The sequence below is a fragment of the Terrapene carolina genome, unplaced genomic scaffold, assembly GCF_002925995.2.
Source record: "Terrapene carolina triunguis isolate 2854851 unplaced genomic scaffold, T_m_triunguis-2.0 Scaffold130, whole genome shotgun sequence".
NCBI lineage: Eukaryota > Metazoa > Chordata > Testudines > Emydidae > Terrapene > Terrapene triunguis.
In genome coordinates, this window is record NW_020664481.1 from 15714684 (window position 1) to 15733524 (window position 18841).

General features: G+C 45.6%; 1 protein-coding gene across 1 annotated transcript in view; it reads left to right on the forward strand.

The window, feature by feature from the left end:
* The window catches only part of RIPOR3 (RIPOR family member 3), a 41837-nt gene that overhangs the window by 18813 nt on the left and 4183 nt on the right, over nt 1-18841 (forward strand). The window contains exons 11-17 of the mRNA XM_029911810.1: nt 5884-6013; nt 7105-7689; nt 8838-8977; nt 9969-10092; nt 14495-14630; nt 16012-16173; nt 17663-17821. Of these exons, the coding sequence (XP_029767670.1) occupies nt 5884-6013; nt 7105-7689; nt 8838-8977; nt 9969-10092; nt 14495-14630; nt 16012-16173; nt 17663-17821 (1436 nt within the window). The remainder of the gene's footprint in view (nt 1-5883; nt 6014-7104; nt 7690-8837; nt 8978-9968; nt 10093-14494; nt 14631-16011; nt 16174-17662; nt 17822-18841) is intronic.

The window sequence follows — 18841 nt, forward strand, 5'->3', positions numbered from 1 at the left end:
TGAATGAGTCTTTAAACCATCTCTTGCCATAGTATCTCTGTTGAAATCTGGGGAGCACTGTACTGCGCATACCTCCACAGAGCTGAGCCTGGAAGACATCTCTTCCTATCTAATTTTTCCTCTCAACCACAAGGGCAAATGACTGCCAAGGATGAACACTGTTGCTTTGCTTTTAATCCTGCTAGTGTTGTTTCTATAATTGTGTGTACATAAATTCCTGCGTCTCTGGGGGAAGGGAGGGTGGTAACGCACCTTCTTATTCAGAGATTTTGTTAGTCCCTTAACCTTGTGGACTATTTAAAAACTCCACTAGGCAAATGGCACCTCTGACTGATCTCCCTGGCACACTGTTGCTTCTCTTGGCACTTAGCAGCAACTGCAGTGTGCGAATGACATACTAATACCATTCTACACACAAACCCACTCAATTCTGATTAAGGCCAGGTCTACAGTGAGAGTGCTTGGCTAACAGAGCTATTCCAGTATTCTGTATTCCTGGCAAAAGAACAGTTTTGCTGCTATAACCATGTTTATGCTAGGGGCTTTTGCTAGCCTAGCTACATTGATCAGGGATCATGCCCCTGACTGATGTAGCTATGCTGGCAGAAGTTGGTAGCATAGACCTGGCCCAAGACTTTCAGTCTCTCTCTACTTACTTCAGACTGTATGGAGCCTTTGAGGATCAAATAAACCAACATATAGGAGACATGAACACAAGTGAAGTGACTTGATTTCAAAAACTCAAATGATTCCCTGGTAATCAGTGGTGCAAGCAGAAATCATTTCTTGCTGGCACGCTGCACTACGGTGACCAGACAGCAAGTGTGAAAAATCAGGACGGGGGTGGGGGGGTAATAGGAGCCTATATAAGAAAAGGACCCAAAAATCGGGACTGTCCCTATAAAATCGGGACATCTGGTCACCCTACGCTGCACTCATGGGAGGGATACGAAGGCGAGGCACATGACCTCCCTACATGACTTTTCCCTGCCCCCTCCCCTTGATCCACATCCATCCCACATTAGCTGGGGGTGGGGGGGAGGAAGCTCTATCCTCCCCCTCCTGCGCCGGAGACTTCTGCTGTTCAGACCCCAGGCAGGAGGACTCAGGAGATGCAGCTGTGTGGAAGGGCTGGGGGCGGTACAGCTGTGCTGGAGGAGCTGTCGGTGTGGGGCCACCTCGCTGCCCCCCGTTCTGCTCCTCTCGCCGCTGCAGTTCCCGAGAGATCTAGGCTCTCTGGAACCACAGCAGCAAAAGGAGCATAAGAAAATGTGGCCGCCGGGCAGCCCCACGCCGGCAGCTCCTCCCACGTGGCTGCTGTACTACCCCCAGCTCTGTCCTCAGACATGGCTGCTGTACAGACCGCAGGCAGGAGGACTCAGGAGATGCAGCTGTGTGGAAGGGAGGGACTGGGGCCAGGCTCATACTGGGTATGGCATACAGGTATGGCATACCGGACTGTACCACTGTACGTGCACCAGGGCTGGTAATACTTGGCAGCATTGGTCCAGCTGTAACACTTTTTTGCCTCCAAGAAACAAGAGATTTTCAACTTGGCGACTGCCCAGCTGGGAACAACGTTAATGGTGACATACATCCCCTGTGAGCTAATCCCCCCCCCCCCCCCGAGGACTCTTGATGCTTACCAGAGCATTTCTGCCATATTTCTCTAATGTGTAAGGTTTGCACAATACCTTGGTATCCCACCAAGCAGCTTCTCCAGAGCACTTGCACATGGAACTGGCCAGCTCCTGTTCTCTGACAGCTTATCTGCTGAAGCTGTTCCTACAGAGGAATATTTGCACAGTGATAAGATAAGGGTGTTTCCATTTTAAAAAACAAAACCACTCAAAATAACAGCTCTTTTCAGAGCAATAGCAGCTTTCCCCCCCTAAAATGATGACTGACTAATCAAGTCCAGTTGTGACACCCAAACTTCCCTCCTGGGCCAGCTCCCACCCCAGTAGCTGTGGAGTGAGAGCTCTAACTGCAACTTGCTTTTTTTGGTTTTAAGCTGTGCATGCTCTCTTAGCCTAGATAGCTCTGATAAACCTTCTACTGCCTCTTTTGCAGACTTCAGTTGGTTGGGGTATTTCTACACTGCATATTTGTATATTTGTATATCAATATACAAAAACCTGTAGGAGAACACTTCAACCTTCCTGGACACTCAATAGCAGATTTAAAGGTAGCCCATCCTGCAGCAAAAAAACTTCAGGACCAGACTCCAAAGAGAAACTGCTGAACTTCAGTTCATTTGCAAATTTGACACCATCAGATCAGGATTAAACAAAGACTGTGAATGGCTAGCCAACTACAAAAGCAATTTCTCCTCTCTTGGTGTTCACACCTCAACTGCTAGAAGAGGGTCTCATCCTCCCTGATTGAACTAACCTTGTTATCTCTAGACTGATTCTTGCCTGCATATTTATACCTGCCTCTGGAAATTTCTACCACATGCGTCTGACGAAGTGGGTATTCACCCACGAAAGCTTATGCTCCAATACTTCTGTTAGTCTATAAGGTGCCCCAGGACTCTTTGTCGCTTTTTACAGATCCAGACTAACACGGCTACCCCCTCTGATACTTGATACCTATGCTAGTTTTAATCAAGTTAACATGGCTAAACATGGCAGTGAAGCTGCATCATCAAGAGCTTCATGATAGGCTGTACTAGCCCACCCGGAACTCTGGGTTGATGCTGAACTCATATTGTTAGCCCCGGCTAGGATTTGAACCACCTTCTCTTCACTGCTACTTTTAGCCATGCGAGCTAGATTAAAGTTAGTGCAGGTACGCCTACCTGCGCTGTGCTCACACCTCCAGCTGTGGCATAGCCCTCCCGTAAGAGCTTTGCTTAGGGGAGGAGGGAGGGAAGCTTGGGTGAAACTGGTGAAGCACTGGAATGGGTTACCTAGGGAGGTGGTGGAATCTCCTTCCTTAGAGGTTTTTAAGGTCAGGCTTGACAAAGCCCTGGCTGGGATGTTTTAGTTGGGGATTGGTCCTCATTTGAGCAGGGGGTTGGACTAGATGACCTCCTGAGGTCCCTTCCAACCCTGATATTCTATGATTGGAGTGGAGAGGACATAGATGCTGTGCTGGCTTGGGAACGGGACCTGGTCACCAGGCCAACCCAAACAGCAAAGAGAATCACAAAGGGAGGCTACATTCTCCCTCAAGGCTGCACCCCTCACTGTGGTATCATGGGACCATCTGGCCCATGATGATTCCCATAATGGCTGTAAGTTTTTGTTGGAGTGCACCCCCCTAGGCTGCCTCATTGTTTGAATGGAGTGAACGTGGGGGGAGTGTGGGAGGAATACAACCCTGACAAAAACCTTTGGTTTGACAATACCTGCCTTTTGGTACGTTCCTAATGGCAAATGGCTGGGAAAGAGCGAATCGGACTGAACCAGGGATCAAAGCCACCCAGACAACTCTGGACCTTGGCAAGTAGATGTAAATGTAGCACTGCTTCCCCTGCAAATGGTACGCGTACAGTTTAGTGCTGTGGCTGTTTCTGTGCGCCTCAGTACTACATGGGAACAGCAGGGCTAAAACCCAGATCCTGCTGCTCTAAAAGCTCAGGCTCCTACCACTTGAGCTAAAGAAAAAAATCTGACTTGTTTGCAATATAGGATCTGGTCCATAGTTGAGCAGCTCTCATTCTCTCCCATGCAGCATCATGGTCTCGGTCTGTCTCTCACTCGCTCACAAGAGCCATGTCATCAGTTCACCCCTGTACTTCACTGTGTTTTCTGGCTGATACCCTGAGATGTACTCCATAAGGGCATATGTCTACACTGCACATTAAACCTGGGCCTGTACGACCCAGCCTTATGGACTTGGTGTTTCCAAGCCTGTGCTTGAGAATCCACAGTGCATTGTAAAGCTGGGTTTACACTTACTGGACCTGGGTCTCTCAGTCGTGCTAATGTGTCCCTGCTGTGCTATGCAGACCCTCTGACTCAGGTCTGTAGCTTGACCTGTGTCCACGCTGCAGTATGACAGCCTTGGACCCAAGTCACAGCAGGACTTGGGCTCTGACCTAACCTCCTAGCAGAGTCCTAGAACCCAAGTCCTGAGTGCTTGCTAACCTGAGTCAGACTGATTTGTGTGTGGACGAAGGGGGGCTGGGCTCAAACCGGAATCACAGCCGGGTCTTAATGTGCAGTGTAAACATACCCTTAATCTTTTTTTCTTTACTATAGGATTATATCAATCATCACAGGAGGAGAATGGCCTTAGCTTGATATTATTATATCTTTACTCTGTATTCTTTATTATTACTGCTTTGTTGCTGTATTAAAAACTAAAACTGAAAATCTTAAACAAAAGGATTCCCCAGGCCCAGCCATCCTCCTTCTAAGAACAAAATGCTGTAGATGAAAGCAATTTGCCTCTGTCAGTAAGTCCATGACGTTCTCTAGATAAAGTGCTCTTGCTGTCAGGTACCCGATTTAGTTAATTTGCTGCAAAGTGAGAAAGCACAGATGGCTGCTAATCTGACTCCATGGAACTGGCCTGTTTGACAAACTCCAGCTGTGTGACACTGGTTAATTTAGCTAATTGACATGCATTAGGCTAACATCTGAGAGTGATACTTCCATGGTGGGATGACAACAGCATGTTCCAATGAGGGACACTGCTGTCTGTGCCTGAAATGTTTATATTCAGCCTTCCACCCCTGCAATAAAAGGGAAATAGAACTTGGCTTTGAATTGAGGGCAAAAGTCTCCATGTAACTAATTTGTGCCCACTATTGTTTGGATCGTTTCAGAACTCCCAGGGGCTCCAGTTGAGTGCAGACACCTTAGCATTGTGGTTGGCCTTCATTTAAAATATGGTCTGTGGGATCAGAGATAATATGAATGATATGTTCCCCTCATGCACAAAAGCACATATGAGAGGGGAACTAATTTAATTAAAAATGCCCTAGCACTATCAAGGAGGGGGGGAGTCCATGAATTTTCCTCTCTTTCTCTGTGTTGGAGTGCATTGTGGGTGAAGGTTCACCCAGCTTTACCTTAGTGTGCTTCTCTGAGGAAAGAGGTCCCAGCACATGCATCTGTTGGAAATGGGAAGAGTAATGACCTTCTCTGGAGCGTTGAGGACAATCGGCAAGTGCTTCGAATAAGGGTTGTTGGGCTCTTTGCAGCACGGACAGCATCTTACAGGGATAGAGTGTGGAAGCTCCCTTCCCAGCCACAATTGCATGAACCGCATCTCCTGCTGTGCACAATGACATAACATCCCTGTGGCAACTACATCAATTGTGTATAAGTGTATGTAGGATCAAGACTGTATTTCATACCTTTTTACTGGCTTTTCAAGTGATAGTGTTTTGTCCTTTGTGGAAAAAGTTAGTTACACATTCCTTTTATTCTTCATTTAATCTCCCCCATGCATTTCTGGAGCACCAGGCGGCCAATATACCATTCTGCTGGCCACCTGCAAGCACCCTGCTGTTCATGGGCCATAGCTGGGGAACTACTGTGTGGGATATAAGACCCCACAGAAAGAGAGGGAGCTTTCATCGGACTCTGATCTGATTCTGGGAGAGTAGCCAGCTCAGAGTGCGCTGCATTGATTAGGCTCTGCTGTGATCTCCATGCCTGAAGGATGAGGTTATTCAATACTTCTCTCCATGCAAAAGGATGATGCCCCACTATCTCCCTCTTGCAGCTCAGGTGTCAAGGGAATAAGTCAGAGGGGCTGCCCGTCTCCCTCTTCTTTTATCCCAGAGCTGAGTATTATTTAATAAACTTCAGGGACCAGAATGATGCTATGGGGCTCAAATCCCAGTAGCTGTTCCTGTTGCTAAACATCTAAATGCTTTCTGGCCTTTGATAACACTTACACCTTTGTATTCCCTGCTCATAGCCCATTTGACACAGAGAACCTGTTTTTGTCGCCTGGAACTTCTGCCAAGTTTTCTCTGGGTAGTAGGAAAAGCTCCTTATACAACTGGACTCCGCCAAACACTCCTAGCTTCAGAGAGAAATATTATCTCGTAAGTATGATGGGGGAAGTAAAACACTGGGCCCAAACAGTGAGCTGGGGCTGGGACATCAGATTGTTGCCGAATAGAATTGGACAGACCACAGTCACAGGGCAGTATGGTGATCATTATTGGGTGTTTTATTTTTTTAATTTAACCCCTGTTGTTTTCAATCCCATTTTAGAATCTTGAAATGCAAAAATTTTTTCCCTGCCAAATATTCCCCATGTGCAGCCAGGCATAAATTAGAGCAGTCTACACTGGGAACTGGCCAATCCCAGGAGCAGTGAACCATAGTGGTGGCTTAAAGGTGGAGTGTAAAGCATCCCCTTCTCTCCTCCCATCCCCTGTCTAGTGCCAAGTGCAGTTTAGTTGGACCAGACAATCTCCTGTGTTTCTAATGGGGTTTTCCCTTAATGTTGCTGCTTCGTTCCGTGTGCTCCTGCCTCTTCATAGCACAGGCAATAGGTAGCAGAGGCATGTGTGCGTATACGCCCCTAACCTCAAGACAGGTTCCCGTATCAGCCTGGCAGTCAGGTTTGTGTGCTCCTGCCAAGCCAGCAGAGGGAGTACAAAACATTGCTTGTAGATAGGTCTTCTGCAAACAGCGGCGTTATGGGGCTGTCTAGTTATGTAATGCGTGTGCTGTATTTATTAATAACTAATCATGAAAACGTTTTCCAGCCAATTTAATATCATATTGCATTGGGCTGAAGGGGGGTTAGAACCGATTTGTTAGGGTCCCTTTGGAATGAAAAATGTGACAGGCAGTGGCATCTTAGACTGTTTTTTTTACCATTCAGTTTAAAGTTCTTTAAATGTGGAGTATTCTCTGCCTGTCTTCAGCTCTTCCCTGAGGCTCTTGGGCTACTGGATCAATGTAAATATTGGGCCCACGCATGGCTTCCCCCGACAGGTCCTCCTGCTCTGGTCTGCATGGGGCTGAGAGGTTTTCTCTGTTTGGCCATTATAGCTGTGTCTGTCATCCCGAATCTCTCCAGAGGGGCAATGTGGGGCTGAGGGTCTTTCCTGGGCTCTCCATCTCTGGATAAATCTCATCTGTATCAAGTACTTGTACTTACACTTGAACCTGTTTGCTGCAGTCTGTTTTGCAGCAACGAATGAACCAAGGTGGCATAAACGATGAGGCGCGAGCCCCCTGCATACTGAGCTACTTGGCTGACTGTGACTTCGATGTGCATCTAAGGAATGACAACCACAGCTCTGCAGAGACTGACTCATTCAGCTCCCAGGATCGGAAAGGAACAGAAACTAGAAATGTGACTCCAGCTTCAGACCACAGGACCCTGCCATTGGTTCTTGTACAGGACACCTGTGCAGAAGGAAGACAACACAAGTCTCCAAACCACACAACTCTAGATATCCTTAAAGAGACACCCTCCATGGATGGAGCTCCAAATAGCCCATCCAGCCCATGGGACATTAGCAAAGATGGCAGAGATTCCATCGGCCAGCACTGGAGTCACCAGCCTGTGGAACAAGAAAATGTCCTGTCTGTTGATCGGCAAAGCTTGAACACTGAAGATGACAGAAAACCAGCCGGAAGCGCCAAAGCAGTTGAGAAACTCCTTCAGGAAGTGTTAAATTTGCTGAAGTCACAGAATCCAGGGCAAACCCAATTGGAGGAATTGGAGTACCAAGTTTTATGCATCAGGGACAAATTAAAGGTGTGGTATTATTTTCACCTTTGTGCAATATGCTGTAGTTTTTGCTGTTCATCATTTTTCCTCTTACTATTCTAAAGGGCTCCACATGATGGAGTATCGATGGCTTCAAAATTTTCGGTGGCACATTCCCAAAATATTGGTTTGACCATCAGAACTCAGGCATTTCTCAGAAATGGCTGGAAGTCAAGAGAGCTAGCTAAGGGCAACAACATTTCAGTCTGTATAACATCTCTCATGCACTCTATCCCAACATGCTTTGCAGAGGTGAATAACAGAGGGAAGGAGACATTAGAAAGCAGAGTATAATCAAGGCCCTGTGTTCTCTGAGCCAAACTGGAGTAAGGTCCCTGCATTGTGGGACACTGCTATGGGATTCCACAGTAATTTCATTTAGATGGAGGTTTTAATGGGGAAAAAAATCCAAGATGAATAAGGCAATCAGGATATTAGCCACAGTGTTTTATTTTTATACTAAATTCTACATCTGATGATGCAGTCTGGGATTAGAGGAAGCACATTTCATGGGTTTTTTTTCCTGCTAAAATAATCAGCAGTGAAATTGTTGACAATGTGGGCATGTATGTTGTCATCTGTAGGTTTCAGAGCGCACACCCCCTTGATGAATGGGTCAGTCCATCAGAGCTAATGTTTAAGGTCTTATGCACCCTCAGAAAGATGACACTTAATCAGATTAAAACTCAGTTTCTGTTTAAGCATGGGCTGCTGGTGGACACTCCCTTAGGGAAGGCTAGCCTCTGGCCCCACCCCTTCTGCATGAGGCCCCTTCCTGTCTCCCCTTAGCAGAGCCCTGAGGCCCCCCCGCTCCCACCTCCGGCGGCTGCCCCAGCCATGCCGGCCGCCCTACCCGAGCCGTGGACCAGCCCGAGCAGCCCCGAGCTCCAGTCCAGCCTGAGCTGTCCCAGCCGTGCCAGCTCCAGCAGCCCAAGCAGCCCCAGGCCGGCTTGGGCTGTGCCGGAGAATGGTAAAGGCAGTGCACCTCCCCCAGCTGTCCATCTCTGGAGTCCAGGAAGATTACTGAGGAACCCGGGAAGCTGAATGGCAGAGACAGCCTCTTCAGCTGCCCTGGAATCTGCATGGCACATAATAATAAGTAAAAGAACATTAGTTTATTTCCTATCTATCAACAGCTGAAGACGTCTCATCAGAAACATTCCTCCATGGAGAGTCTGATGGTGGAGATGGTGCTGGAAAGTTTTGACTTTTTAAACACGGACTGCAGTGCTGATGAGCTTTCCTTATTTGGAAGCATAAGGACAGACAGTACCAGGTGAGCAGACCAGTGCATCCCATTGAGGGGCTGAAGGGATTGACAAGAGGAAGATTAGGAGGTAAATACACTGAACTCAGTTAGGCAATGACTGTGTAGTGTGGGGAGGTTGGTGCCCAGGGTGTGGACACCCAGGAGAGAGAGGAATTGTTTAGGATACTATGAAACTTACAGCTCAATCAGCGCAATAAATGGATTGAAATTTGGGAATATTTAGGCTGAATATCTTGAAAAGCCTTTCTCCTACTAGGCTGCAGAATGGGATAGTTGGGATATTTAAAACTAGCCTTCAGAAAACAGATGTATGGGTATGATGGGGAACAGTTTTGCAAGGGAATAGGCCAGGAGCAGCTCACAGGTCTCTTCTACTGGGTTCTGTTTCATATTTGTGACCCTTGCTCATAAGACTCTTACCCTTTGGGGTTGTGGGCCTGATCCTTAGAGGTGCTGAGTAACCCCAGATAGACCAGACTAGAGCATCCTTGAGTTGGAGTTGCTAGAGAACAAGGTGTTTTTATTTTGCTTTTGCAATACGTCGTTCCAAACGGGCCAGCCAGTCAATACACATTATTGATGGCAGTGTCATGTTTGGATGGTGGTCCTCACAAAAATGAGGTCACAGGATTAGCTGACATACTGTTGCCTTCCTGACATGAGAATTAGAGATTTAATCCCCATCTTCACCTTTGTAAGAAGTTTACACACTATCAAGAGAGCAGATTGTTAACAGGCTTACTGCTCTTATAGAGCATCAGTTATTTGTCAAAAGTGGTGACCACTTTGATGAGTTTGGGGATTATTATTGAGAAGACAGGAAGAGAAACTTTCACATTCATTTGTTGAAGATATAGATATAGGGGTTAAGGAGGTGCCTTGTGGGTTTTTAAACAACTTTTATTGTTTTCTTGGTGTTTTAGATCCTTCTGCTTTACCGCACACAATGGCTGGTTAACATTAACTACTTGTTCCCCTTTCTTAACTTCTCTAACAGCACTTACAATGACAACATACTGGGCTATGACAGGAAAACAGCAACGAAAGAGTTAACCACAGGGAATGATGATTTAGACAAACTTCTGATCGTTCATCTGCAGTTGTGCAAAGCTCTCTTGCAGGTAAGGAATGACGTATGGATGAACCCATTTGCAGTGGATTGATACTGGCCCCGATCCTGGGATGCTGTGCAGGCACTTTGCCTTGTACAACGGGCACAACGCTGGCATAGCCAGCCATATGAGAATCCCCCTAGCACAGGATTCTCTGGTGGCATAGTGTGGGAGTAACAGTTTCTATGCCAGACCCTTCTTCTCTGGCTGATGGTGAAGGGGACATGGTTGGAGGGAAAGCTAGAATGGCTGGGACATACTTCTGCCCCAGCACTTGCTGCTCTATTTGCCTGTCACATCCAAGGGCAGCTGGAATAGTTTAGGGCAGCCTTCAGGCTACCCTGATTTATGCTGGAAACCAGCCCCGCACTCAGTTGGTGGAGGATCAGGGAGTGCAACACCCATCTTTTCCCCCATTCCTCAGTTGAACTGTGCACTCCGTGGCTATTAGCTGAGGATCTGGGCCATCATTTATAACCACCAAGCAAAGACAGAGCTGGTGATTTATGAGGTTATGTTATAAAATGGAATGACTGAGAATGGAAATGCAGATCACTTGAGCCAGAGTTTCAAACTGCAATGCACAGACCTGTGCAAAGGGAAATCAGGTGGGCATGCACTTCTTCTGCAAAACCGGACCTTTTTTGCTGGGGTAGGAATTAGTAGCTCTGCACTCAGAGGACTTATGCATGATGAGCTGGCTATGAATGAAGTAGGACCGGTTTGGATTGAACTGCATATTGATTGGCAAATGACCAATTTTTCAGAGAGAAAATTTGGTATCACTGGAGTAAAATAGCCACTATCCAGGGTAAGTTATGATGATTTCTCTAGAACAGTTGTTCTCAACCAGGGGTCCAGGGCCCCCTAGGGGGCCTCAAGCAGGTTTCAGGGGGGCCTCCAAGCAGGGCCAGCATTAGACTCGCTGGGGCCCAGGGCAGAAAGCTGAAGCCCCACCCGGGGCTGAAGTTGAAGCCTGAGCAATGTAGCTTCGTGAGGGCCCCTGTGGCATGGGGCCCCAGGCAATTGCCCTGCTTGCTACCCCTTAACACTGACTCTGGCTTTTATATGCAGAAAACCAGTTGTGGCACAGCTGGGCCGTGGAGTTTTTATAGCATGTTTGGGGGGGCCTCAGAAAGAAAAAGGCTGAGAACCTCTGCTCTAGAACACCCCTGGGACTCATCGGTGCTGAACAGCCACAATCCCTATTCATTTCACTAGGAGTAGTGGGTGCTCAGCATCAGCTAGGATCAGGCCCTGAAGCACAAAAGGCATTGTACAAGGATTACTCCACGCATCAGTACAGTACATCAACCTCGGGCATCTATTGAACCGTGTAATGTTGATAACTGTTTCAGACGGGAAGAGAAGACTTTCCCGTTCAGGGAGAGATGCAAAATGTAATCATAGACTCGTAGGACTGGAAGGGACCCTTGAGAGGTCATCTAGTCCAGTCCCCTGCACTCATGGCAGGACTAAGTATTATCTAGACCATCCCTGACAGGTGTTTGTCTAACCTGCTCTTAAAAATCTCCAATGATGGAGATTCCACAACCTCCCTAGGCAATTTATTCCAGTGCTTAACCACCCTGACAGTTAAGTAGTTTTTCCTAATGTCCAGCCTAACTAGGGTGACCATATTTTCCCAAAGGAAAAATGGGACACCCCCTGGGGCCGGCCCGAGGCCCTCCTCTCCCCTCATGCATGGGGCGGCCCAAGCCCCCCTGCCACCCACCCACGTGGGACTGGCCCGGCCTGAGCTGCTCTCCTGAACCCTCCCTCCCGCATGGGACTGGCATTGCCGCTTGCCCCCCAGCATGTTCACCCCTGCTAGTGGTCACATCCCGCTTTTTTGGCAAACCAGACAAATGCCCAGTTTTGCCAAAAAAGTCGGGACGCCCAGGACAGGATGCATGGTCACCCTAAACCTAACCCACCCTTGCTGCAATTTAAGCCCATTGCTTCTTGTCCTATCTGCAGAGGTTAAGGAGAAAAAATTTTCTCCCTCTTCCTTGTAACAATCGATAACATTTTTCAAGTATGTAAAAATGTCCCCTCTCAGTCTTCTCTTTTCCAGACTAAACAAACCCAGTTTTTTCAATCTTCCCTCATAGATCATGTTGTCTAGATCTTTAATCATTTTTTTTGTTCCTCTCTGGACTTTCTCCAATTTGTCCACATCTTTCCTGAAATGTGTTGCCCAGAACTGGACACAATACTCCAGTTGAGGCCTAATCAGCATGGAGTAGAGCGGAAGAATTGCTTCTCGTGTCTTGCTTACAACACTCCTGCTAATACATCCCAGAATGATGTTAGTTTTTTTCAATGGTGTTACACTGTTGACTCTCATTTAGCTCGTGATCCACTATGACCCCGTAAATCCCTTTTCACAGTACTCCTTCCTAGGCAGCCATTTCCCATTTTGTATGTGTGAAATTGATTGTGCCTTCCTAAGTGGAGTGCTTTGCATTTGTCCTTATTGAATTTCATCCTATTTACTACAGACAATTTCTCTAGTTTATCCAGATCATTTTGAATTTTAATCTATCCTCCAAAGGACTTGCAACCCCTCCCAGCTTGGTATCGTCCGCAAACTTTATAAGTGTACTTTCTAAGCCATTCTGTAAATCATTGATGAAGGTTTTGAACAGACCCAGAACTGATTCCTGCGAGACCCCACTTAATATGCCCTTCCAGCTTGACTGTGATCTACTGATGATTACTCTCTGGGAACGGTTTTCCAACCAGTTATGCATCCATCTTATAGTAGCTCCATCTAGGTTATATTTCCCTAGTTTGTTTATGAGGAGGTCATGAGAGACAGTTTCAAAAGCCTTACTAAAGTCAAGATATACCACATCTACCGCTTTCCCCCCATCCACGAGGCTTGTTATCCTGTCAAAGAAAGCTATTAGGTTGGTTTGTCACAACTTCTTCTTGACAAATCCATGCTGACTGTTACTTATCATCTTACTATCTTCTAGGTGTTCGCTAATTATTTGCTCCATTATCTTTCCAGGAACTGAAGTAAAGCTAACTAGTCTGCAATTCCCTGGGTTGTCCTTATTTCCCTTTTTATAGATTGGCACTATATTTGCCTTTTTCCAGCCCTCTGGAATTTCTCCCGTTTTCCATGACTTTTTGAAGATAATTGCTAATGGTTCAGATATCTCCTCAGTCAGCTCCTTGAGTATTCTAAGAGGCATTGCATCAGGTCCTGGTGACTTGAAGACATCTAACTTGTCTAAGTAATTTTTAGCTTGTTTTTTCCCTATTTTAGCCTCTCATCCTACCTCAGCATTCACTGTTAGATGTTCAATTGCTACTAACCTTTTTGATGAAAACTGAAACAAAAAGATCATTTAGCACTTCTGCCATTTCCACATTTTCTGTTATTGTTCCCCCTTCCCCCATGGTCTTCCTCTTGCTTCTAATGTATTTGTAGGATGTTTTCTTGTTACCCTCTATGTCTCTAGCTAGTTTAATCTTGTTTTGTGCCTTGGCCTTTCTAATTTGGTCTCTACATATTTGTGTTATTTGTTTATATTCATCCTTTTTAATTTGACCTAGTTTCCACTTTTGGTAGGACTCTTTTTTTTGAGTTTCAGATCATTATAGGTCTCCTGGTTAAGCCAGGGTGGTCTCTTGCCATACTTCCTATCTTTTCCTATGCAGTGGAATAGTTCCCTTTTGTGCCCTTAATAATGTCTCTTTGAAAAACTGTCAACTCTCTTGAACTGTTTTTCCCATGGGATCTTACCTACCAACTCCCTGAGTTTGCTAAAGTCTGCCTTCTTGAAATCCATTACCTTTATTGTGCTGTTTTCCCTCCTACCATTCCTTAGAATCATGAACTCTACCATTTCATGATCACTTTCACCTACACTGCCTTCCACTTTCAAATTCTCAACCAGAATCAAATCTAGAACAGCCTCTCCCCTAGTAGCTTTCTCCACCTTCTGAAATAAAAGAATTGTCTCCAGTACATTCCAAGAACTTGCTGGATAATCTGTGCCCTGTTGTGTTATTTTCCCAACAGATGTCTGGGTAGTTGAAGTCCCCCATCACCACCAAATCCTGTGCTTTGGACGATTTTGTTAGTTGTTTTAAAAAAGCCTCATGCACCTCTTCTTCCTGGTTAGATGGTCTGTAGTAGATCCTACTATGACATCACTCTTGTTTTGTACACCTTTTATCCTTACCCAGAGATTTTCAACAAGTCTGTCTCCTATTTCCATCGCATCCTCTGCCCATCCAAGACACAATGCGAAAAGTGGATTTCTGTGAGCGGCAGTTGTCTTCCCCACTGGCTGTTGGAGAGTTGAGCTCTGAAAGTCAGGGGGTTCAGCACTTCTTGAGTTTGCTCAATGCTTTCGTCTCAGTCACTGAGGAAAAGTACACTTTGTTTCAGAAACTGGTTTCGCCAAACATAGCCCGAATTGTCCAGGAGAGCCTTTTGGAAGAAGTGTCACGGCAGAAACAAGTGCTGGAAACTGCCTCAGAGCTCTGTGTTCTGGAAGTTGGGAGCTTCACCTCTGTTGAAGAGGGTGAGTAATGTGGGTGTGATGCCAAGGCATATGTAGGAGACCAGAGAGGCTCAGGTAACATGGCTCTCACCTCGTATGGCAAATCAGGGATTGATTCTGAAGGCTTTAAAATAAATTCCCAGTCAAAGCAGCTTTTATGGGTAGGTTATAAACCCTAACAGCTGGGGCTCAGATCTTTCTTGGTTAGAAAGGAAAGGGTTTTTAGAATTTCTGCCCCAGGCAATAATTAACTTGACCCTGTATGAACCAAGTAAACCACAGAGCTTGTGTATTTCATGTAAAGGGGCTTTCCCCACCCCCTACGCAGGGGGCCATAAGTGTTTTGAATTTTGCATTCGAAGGATTTTCAAAAGTGCTCAACACTGGCTTAACTCAACTCCCCTTGAAATAGATGACAAAACTCCCCCTGAATCCAGGGGGAGCAGCGTTAAGCCAACAGTGAGCACTTTTGAAAATCCTAATCTTTGGCTTCAAGGAAAATGGGTAATTATTTGGGGCCAGTTTAGGCACCTAAACATGCAGATACATGTCCAGTAGGATTTTCAAAACAGGGTGTTTCCTCACTCCCATTGCTTTCAATACTGTGGTGTTTTGAAAACCCCAGTAGGTGCATATTTGTATTTTTAGGTGCCTAAATGCCTTTAAAAATCTGGCCCTTGGACACCAACATTATCCCTCCCTAGGAAAAGGGAGGGAGCGAAATAGCAACACAAATGAGATTATTTAGATTCTGAACTATGCAGGTTTTTATTGTGATGATCCGCAGGCCTGACTCAGAAAAACTCCGATAGAAACCCAGGGGAATTTGGCTAAGCAAGGACTGTAGGATTAGGCTCCACATTTGGATTTGAGAAGGAATTAGCCCCCAGGGAAGAGGAGCAGGGGCTTTTTTACTTGCCCTCTAGAACATGGAGCAAGGCCTGGTGATCTTATGATTGTAGGTCTTTGTTCAGCCTACCACCTAACACATGACCCTGGTAGGCTGTCTGCAGTCCAAATAGGTTGATCGTGGTCCAATGAGATATAATTTAGGATGCTAGAGAGGGGAATCCCTAGTAGAGCACAGTTCATGTCCCTGCAAAGGCAGGAGCTAGGAGCATGGTAGACATCTCACTTACACACTGGTATGACAGTGTAGAGCCCAATCCAAAGCCTCTTGAAGTTTATTGAAAGACTCCCATTGGCTTTAGTGGGCTTTGGCTCAGGTCCTCAATGAGTCTTTAATAAATTGGCAATACAATTCAGTTGTAAAGAAATCCATCTATGGAATGTAAATAAAAATGACATTCATACATTTGTTAGACATCCCATCTGGTGTCTCATGTCTCATTTAAAATGCACTCCAGCTCACTTGCTGACTTCGTAAAACTTTATTCTACAGTTATTCATAAGGCGAAAAAGCAGAAGCAGTGTCTGAAAATCTGGAGTGAATTCACAGAGCCAGGAAATATCTTGTTCTGTTCAGCAGAAAAATTCCAGAATCCTCTGAAATACATATTAATGTTCAAAGTGAAGGAGAAATATCCAGGACATCTAGAAGCAGGTACCAGTCAATTACTAGAAGATAAGGCACCTGATTTTATTTGTACACTGAGTTTAAGGTTGTCCCTGTAGTTTTTTTTAAAATGACATAGAACTTGTTCTTGGTAAACTGTATTTAAAATTCAGGCTCCATCCCCTTGATTTATTACTTATACTATAAAATGACCATGGCGCACTCCACACGCGGCTTGATGAGGCATTACTTCTCTCCCATGACATTGTGGACTGTTAGCGTTATGTTTTGTAATAATTTTGGGTGGGATTTACCAAATCACCTAAGGGGGTTAGGAGTCAATGGGAGTTAGAAACCTGACTCGCTTGGGCACTCTTGAAAATCCCTCCCTTCTATTTGATATACCAAAGCGTTTACAATACAAAATTGCAGGCATTTAATTGCTAAGATAATTATGAATGCTGTGCTGTGTTCTATCTTCTGTGTACACACATCTCAGAAAGTCAACATGGAGTTCCTATTATTTCTTGTAGTGGCAGTGGTGCCCAGAGGCCCCTGTTGGGATGAGAGCTGTTTTGCTAGGTGCTGTACAAACATGAGGCAGACATAGGCCTAGATCTTCAAAGGTATTTAGGTGCCTAACTCCCAGAATCTGGGCCATCATCCATATCCCAAAGAGTTTATCATTTAAATATGTATGTATTGTGCGTATGTATCTGTATGTCACTCAATAGCCTTGTAGTGATGTGTAAACACCGAAAGTAAAGCTCAGTACAGACTCTGCTGCAAAGGGGTGTGCTCACGCGCACACCCACATGCACAGTGCCCCCATTTTAGAAGAGAGAAAACAAAATTGATAAAAGTTGACTAAAAGACAGACACAAACAACATCTGACATTAGGACTTACATTTTGGATGACCCCTTTCATTTCGATTTCAATCCCAACACTGAATGCACAATATGGCCAGGAATTCCCAAAGGATGATCTTTCTAAACAATGCAATTTCCCTTACGCAATCCTATTGTTTCCAAAGGGCTTCTAAACATGTGCATAGAGCACTGCTTTGTTTTATATGGTAAAATCATTATACCCTGCTGTACAGATGGGGAAACTGAGGCCCAGAAAGGTTTAGTGGCTCTTTCAGAGTCACACAGCTAGTTGATGTCAGAGTTAGAATTAAAGGTTGGCAGTTCCTGAGTCCCTGCATTAATCTTCTTAGACCAGGCTGCCTTAATTGTCTTTGTTACCGACTATAGACCTGATTCAAAGTCTGTTAAGACAATACAGTAACTCCTCTTGGCTTCAGTGGGTGTTGGATGAGGTCTGTTTTGTACTTTGGCTGGAATTATCAGCAGAGTGGGGGCCTGCCTCCTACTGAATTTGTGTGAGATTTAGGCCCCTACTTCCTTATGTTCCTCTGAAAATTCCAGCCTTCAACTTCTTCTTGTTAAAACTGTAAATGAAATGCATGAGTGCAAAGTGTCCTGCCCCTCAGCGGGCCTTCTTTGTTTGCTCTTCTCTGCATGTCTGTTCAGTGCTGCGAAGGCTGCTGGAGCAGATCGTCACATGCAGTGGGTTGCTCCCCTCTGGGAGTCCCCCTGAAGAACTGCTCACCTTATTCCAGTTTCACAGCTACCTGGAGAAAGAGCGTGTTACCAACCTGGAGAAGCACTTGGCAGAACTCCTCAAAGAAGGTAATGGCAGGCTGCCAGGCACTGCACTCAGGCAAATAACCCTCAGGCTAGCTAGTTGGCTGCTGGAATGGCTTATGGGGCTGTATCTGTCCCAATCCCAAAGGGATATTTTTTTAAAGAGTAAGGATACAACCCTACCATAATACAATTCAACTCTGTTTTCATCCTTTCTCCTCACTATGCCCATGCAGTTTTAATTAGAGCAGGAAAGGCAAAATCAGGCTTCATAGCTAGACAGGAAAGGAACAGATTTGATGCAAATATTTAGCTCAAGTGTCTGGCTTAGGTCTCAAAGTCTGCAATATAAGGAGAGGCCAAACTGGCCGCACAGTAAGCTGCTGTGTTCCACAGCAGAGTAGATGGTTTACGGTATCGCATGGTCATGACAGTGATGAGAGACAGATCAGTGGCCTTAAGATTCCAGGAGTAACTAATATGCGTTTGCTGAGAGCGCTACTGTCATGCTGAAACCCAGTCCACCCAGTACTTTGAAAATCTGAACGTGGCAGATACTGGGGTAGTTTCATTTCCTCTGGGCCATTCATGCCTGCTCAGTGCGTGAACGCAAAGGCGTAGGAAGTTTGTCTGCTATCTCGTGTAGGATTTCAAAAGGACAGTGTGGTGCATTATTTTTAAAACTAGGCATATTATTCTCTCTCTATGGTACACTTACACTCCTCCTAACCAGTGCAGCCTTATCTTTCACAGATGCTTGTTTTAACATTTTTCAGTTTTCCCTCTTTTTTAGTAATAGTCAAATTACTACTCTTCCAAAAGGTTTTGCATTCACCGAATGTTTGTATTAATTTAGCACCTATGGACCTCAGTCAAGGACCAGGGCCCCATTTTGCTAGGCACTGTGCATCCATATTGTAAAAACATAGCCCCAGCCTCAGAGCGTTTACCAGCTAGGTTTATGAGGCGATGAAAAGGACAAACTGAGGGAAGAAGGGAGGATAAGAGAATGGAAAAAGGAGCATGTTTTGCGCAGACTAGCGGTACTTGCAGCTCACCTCTTGC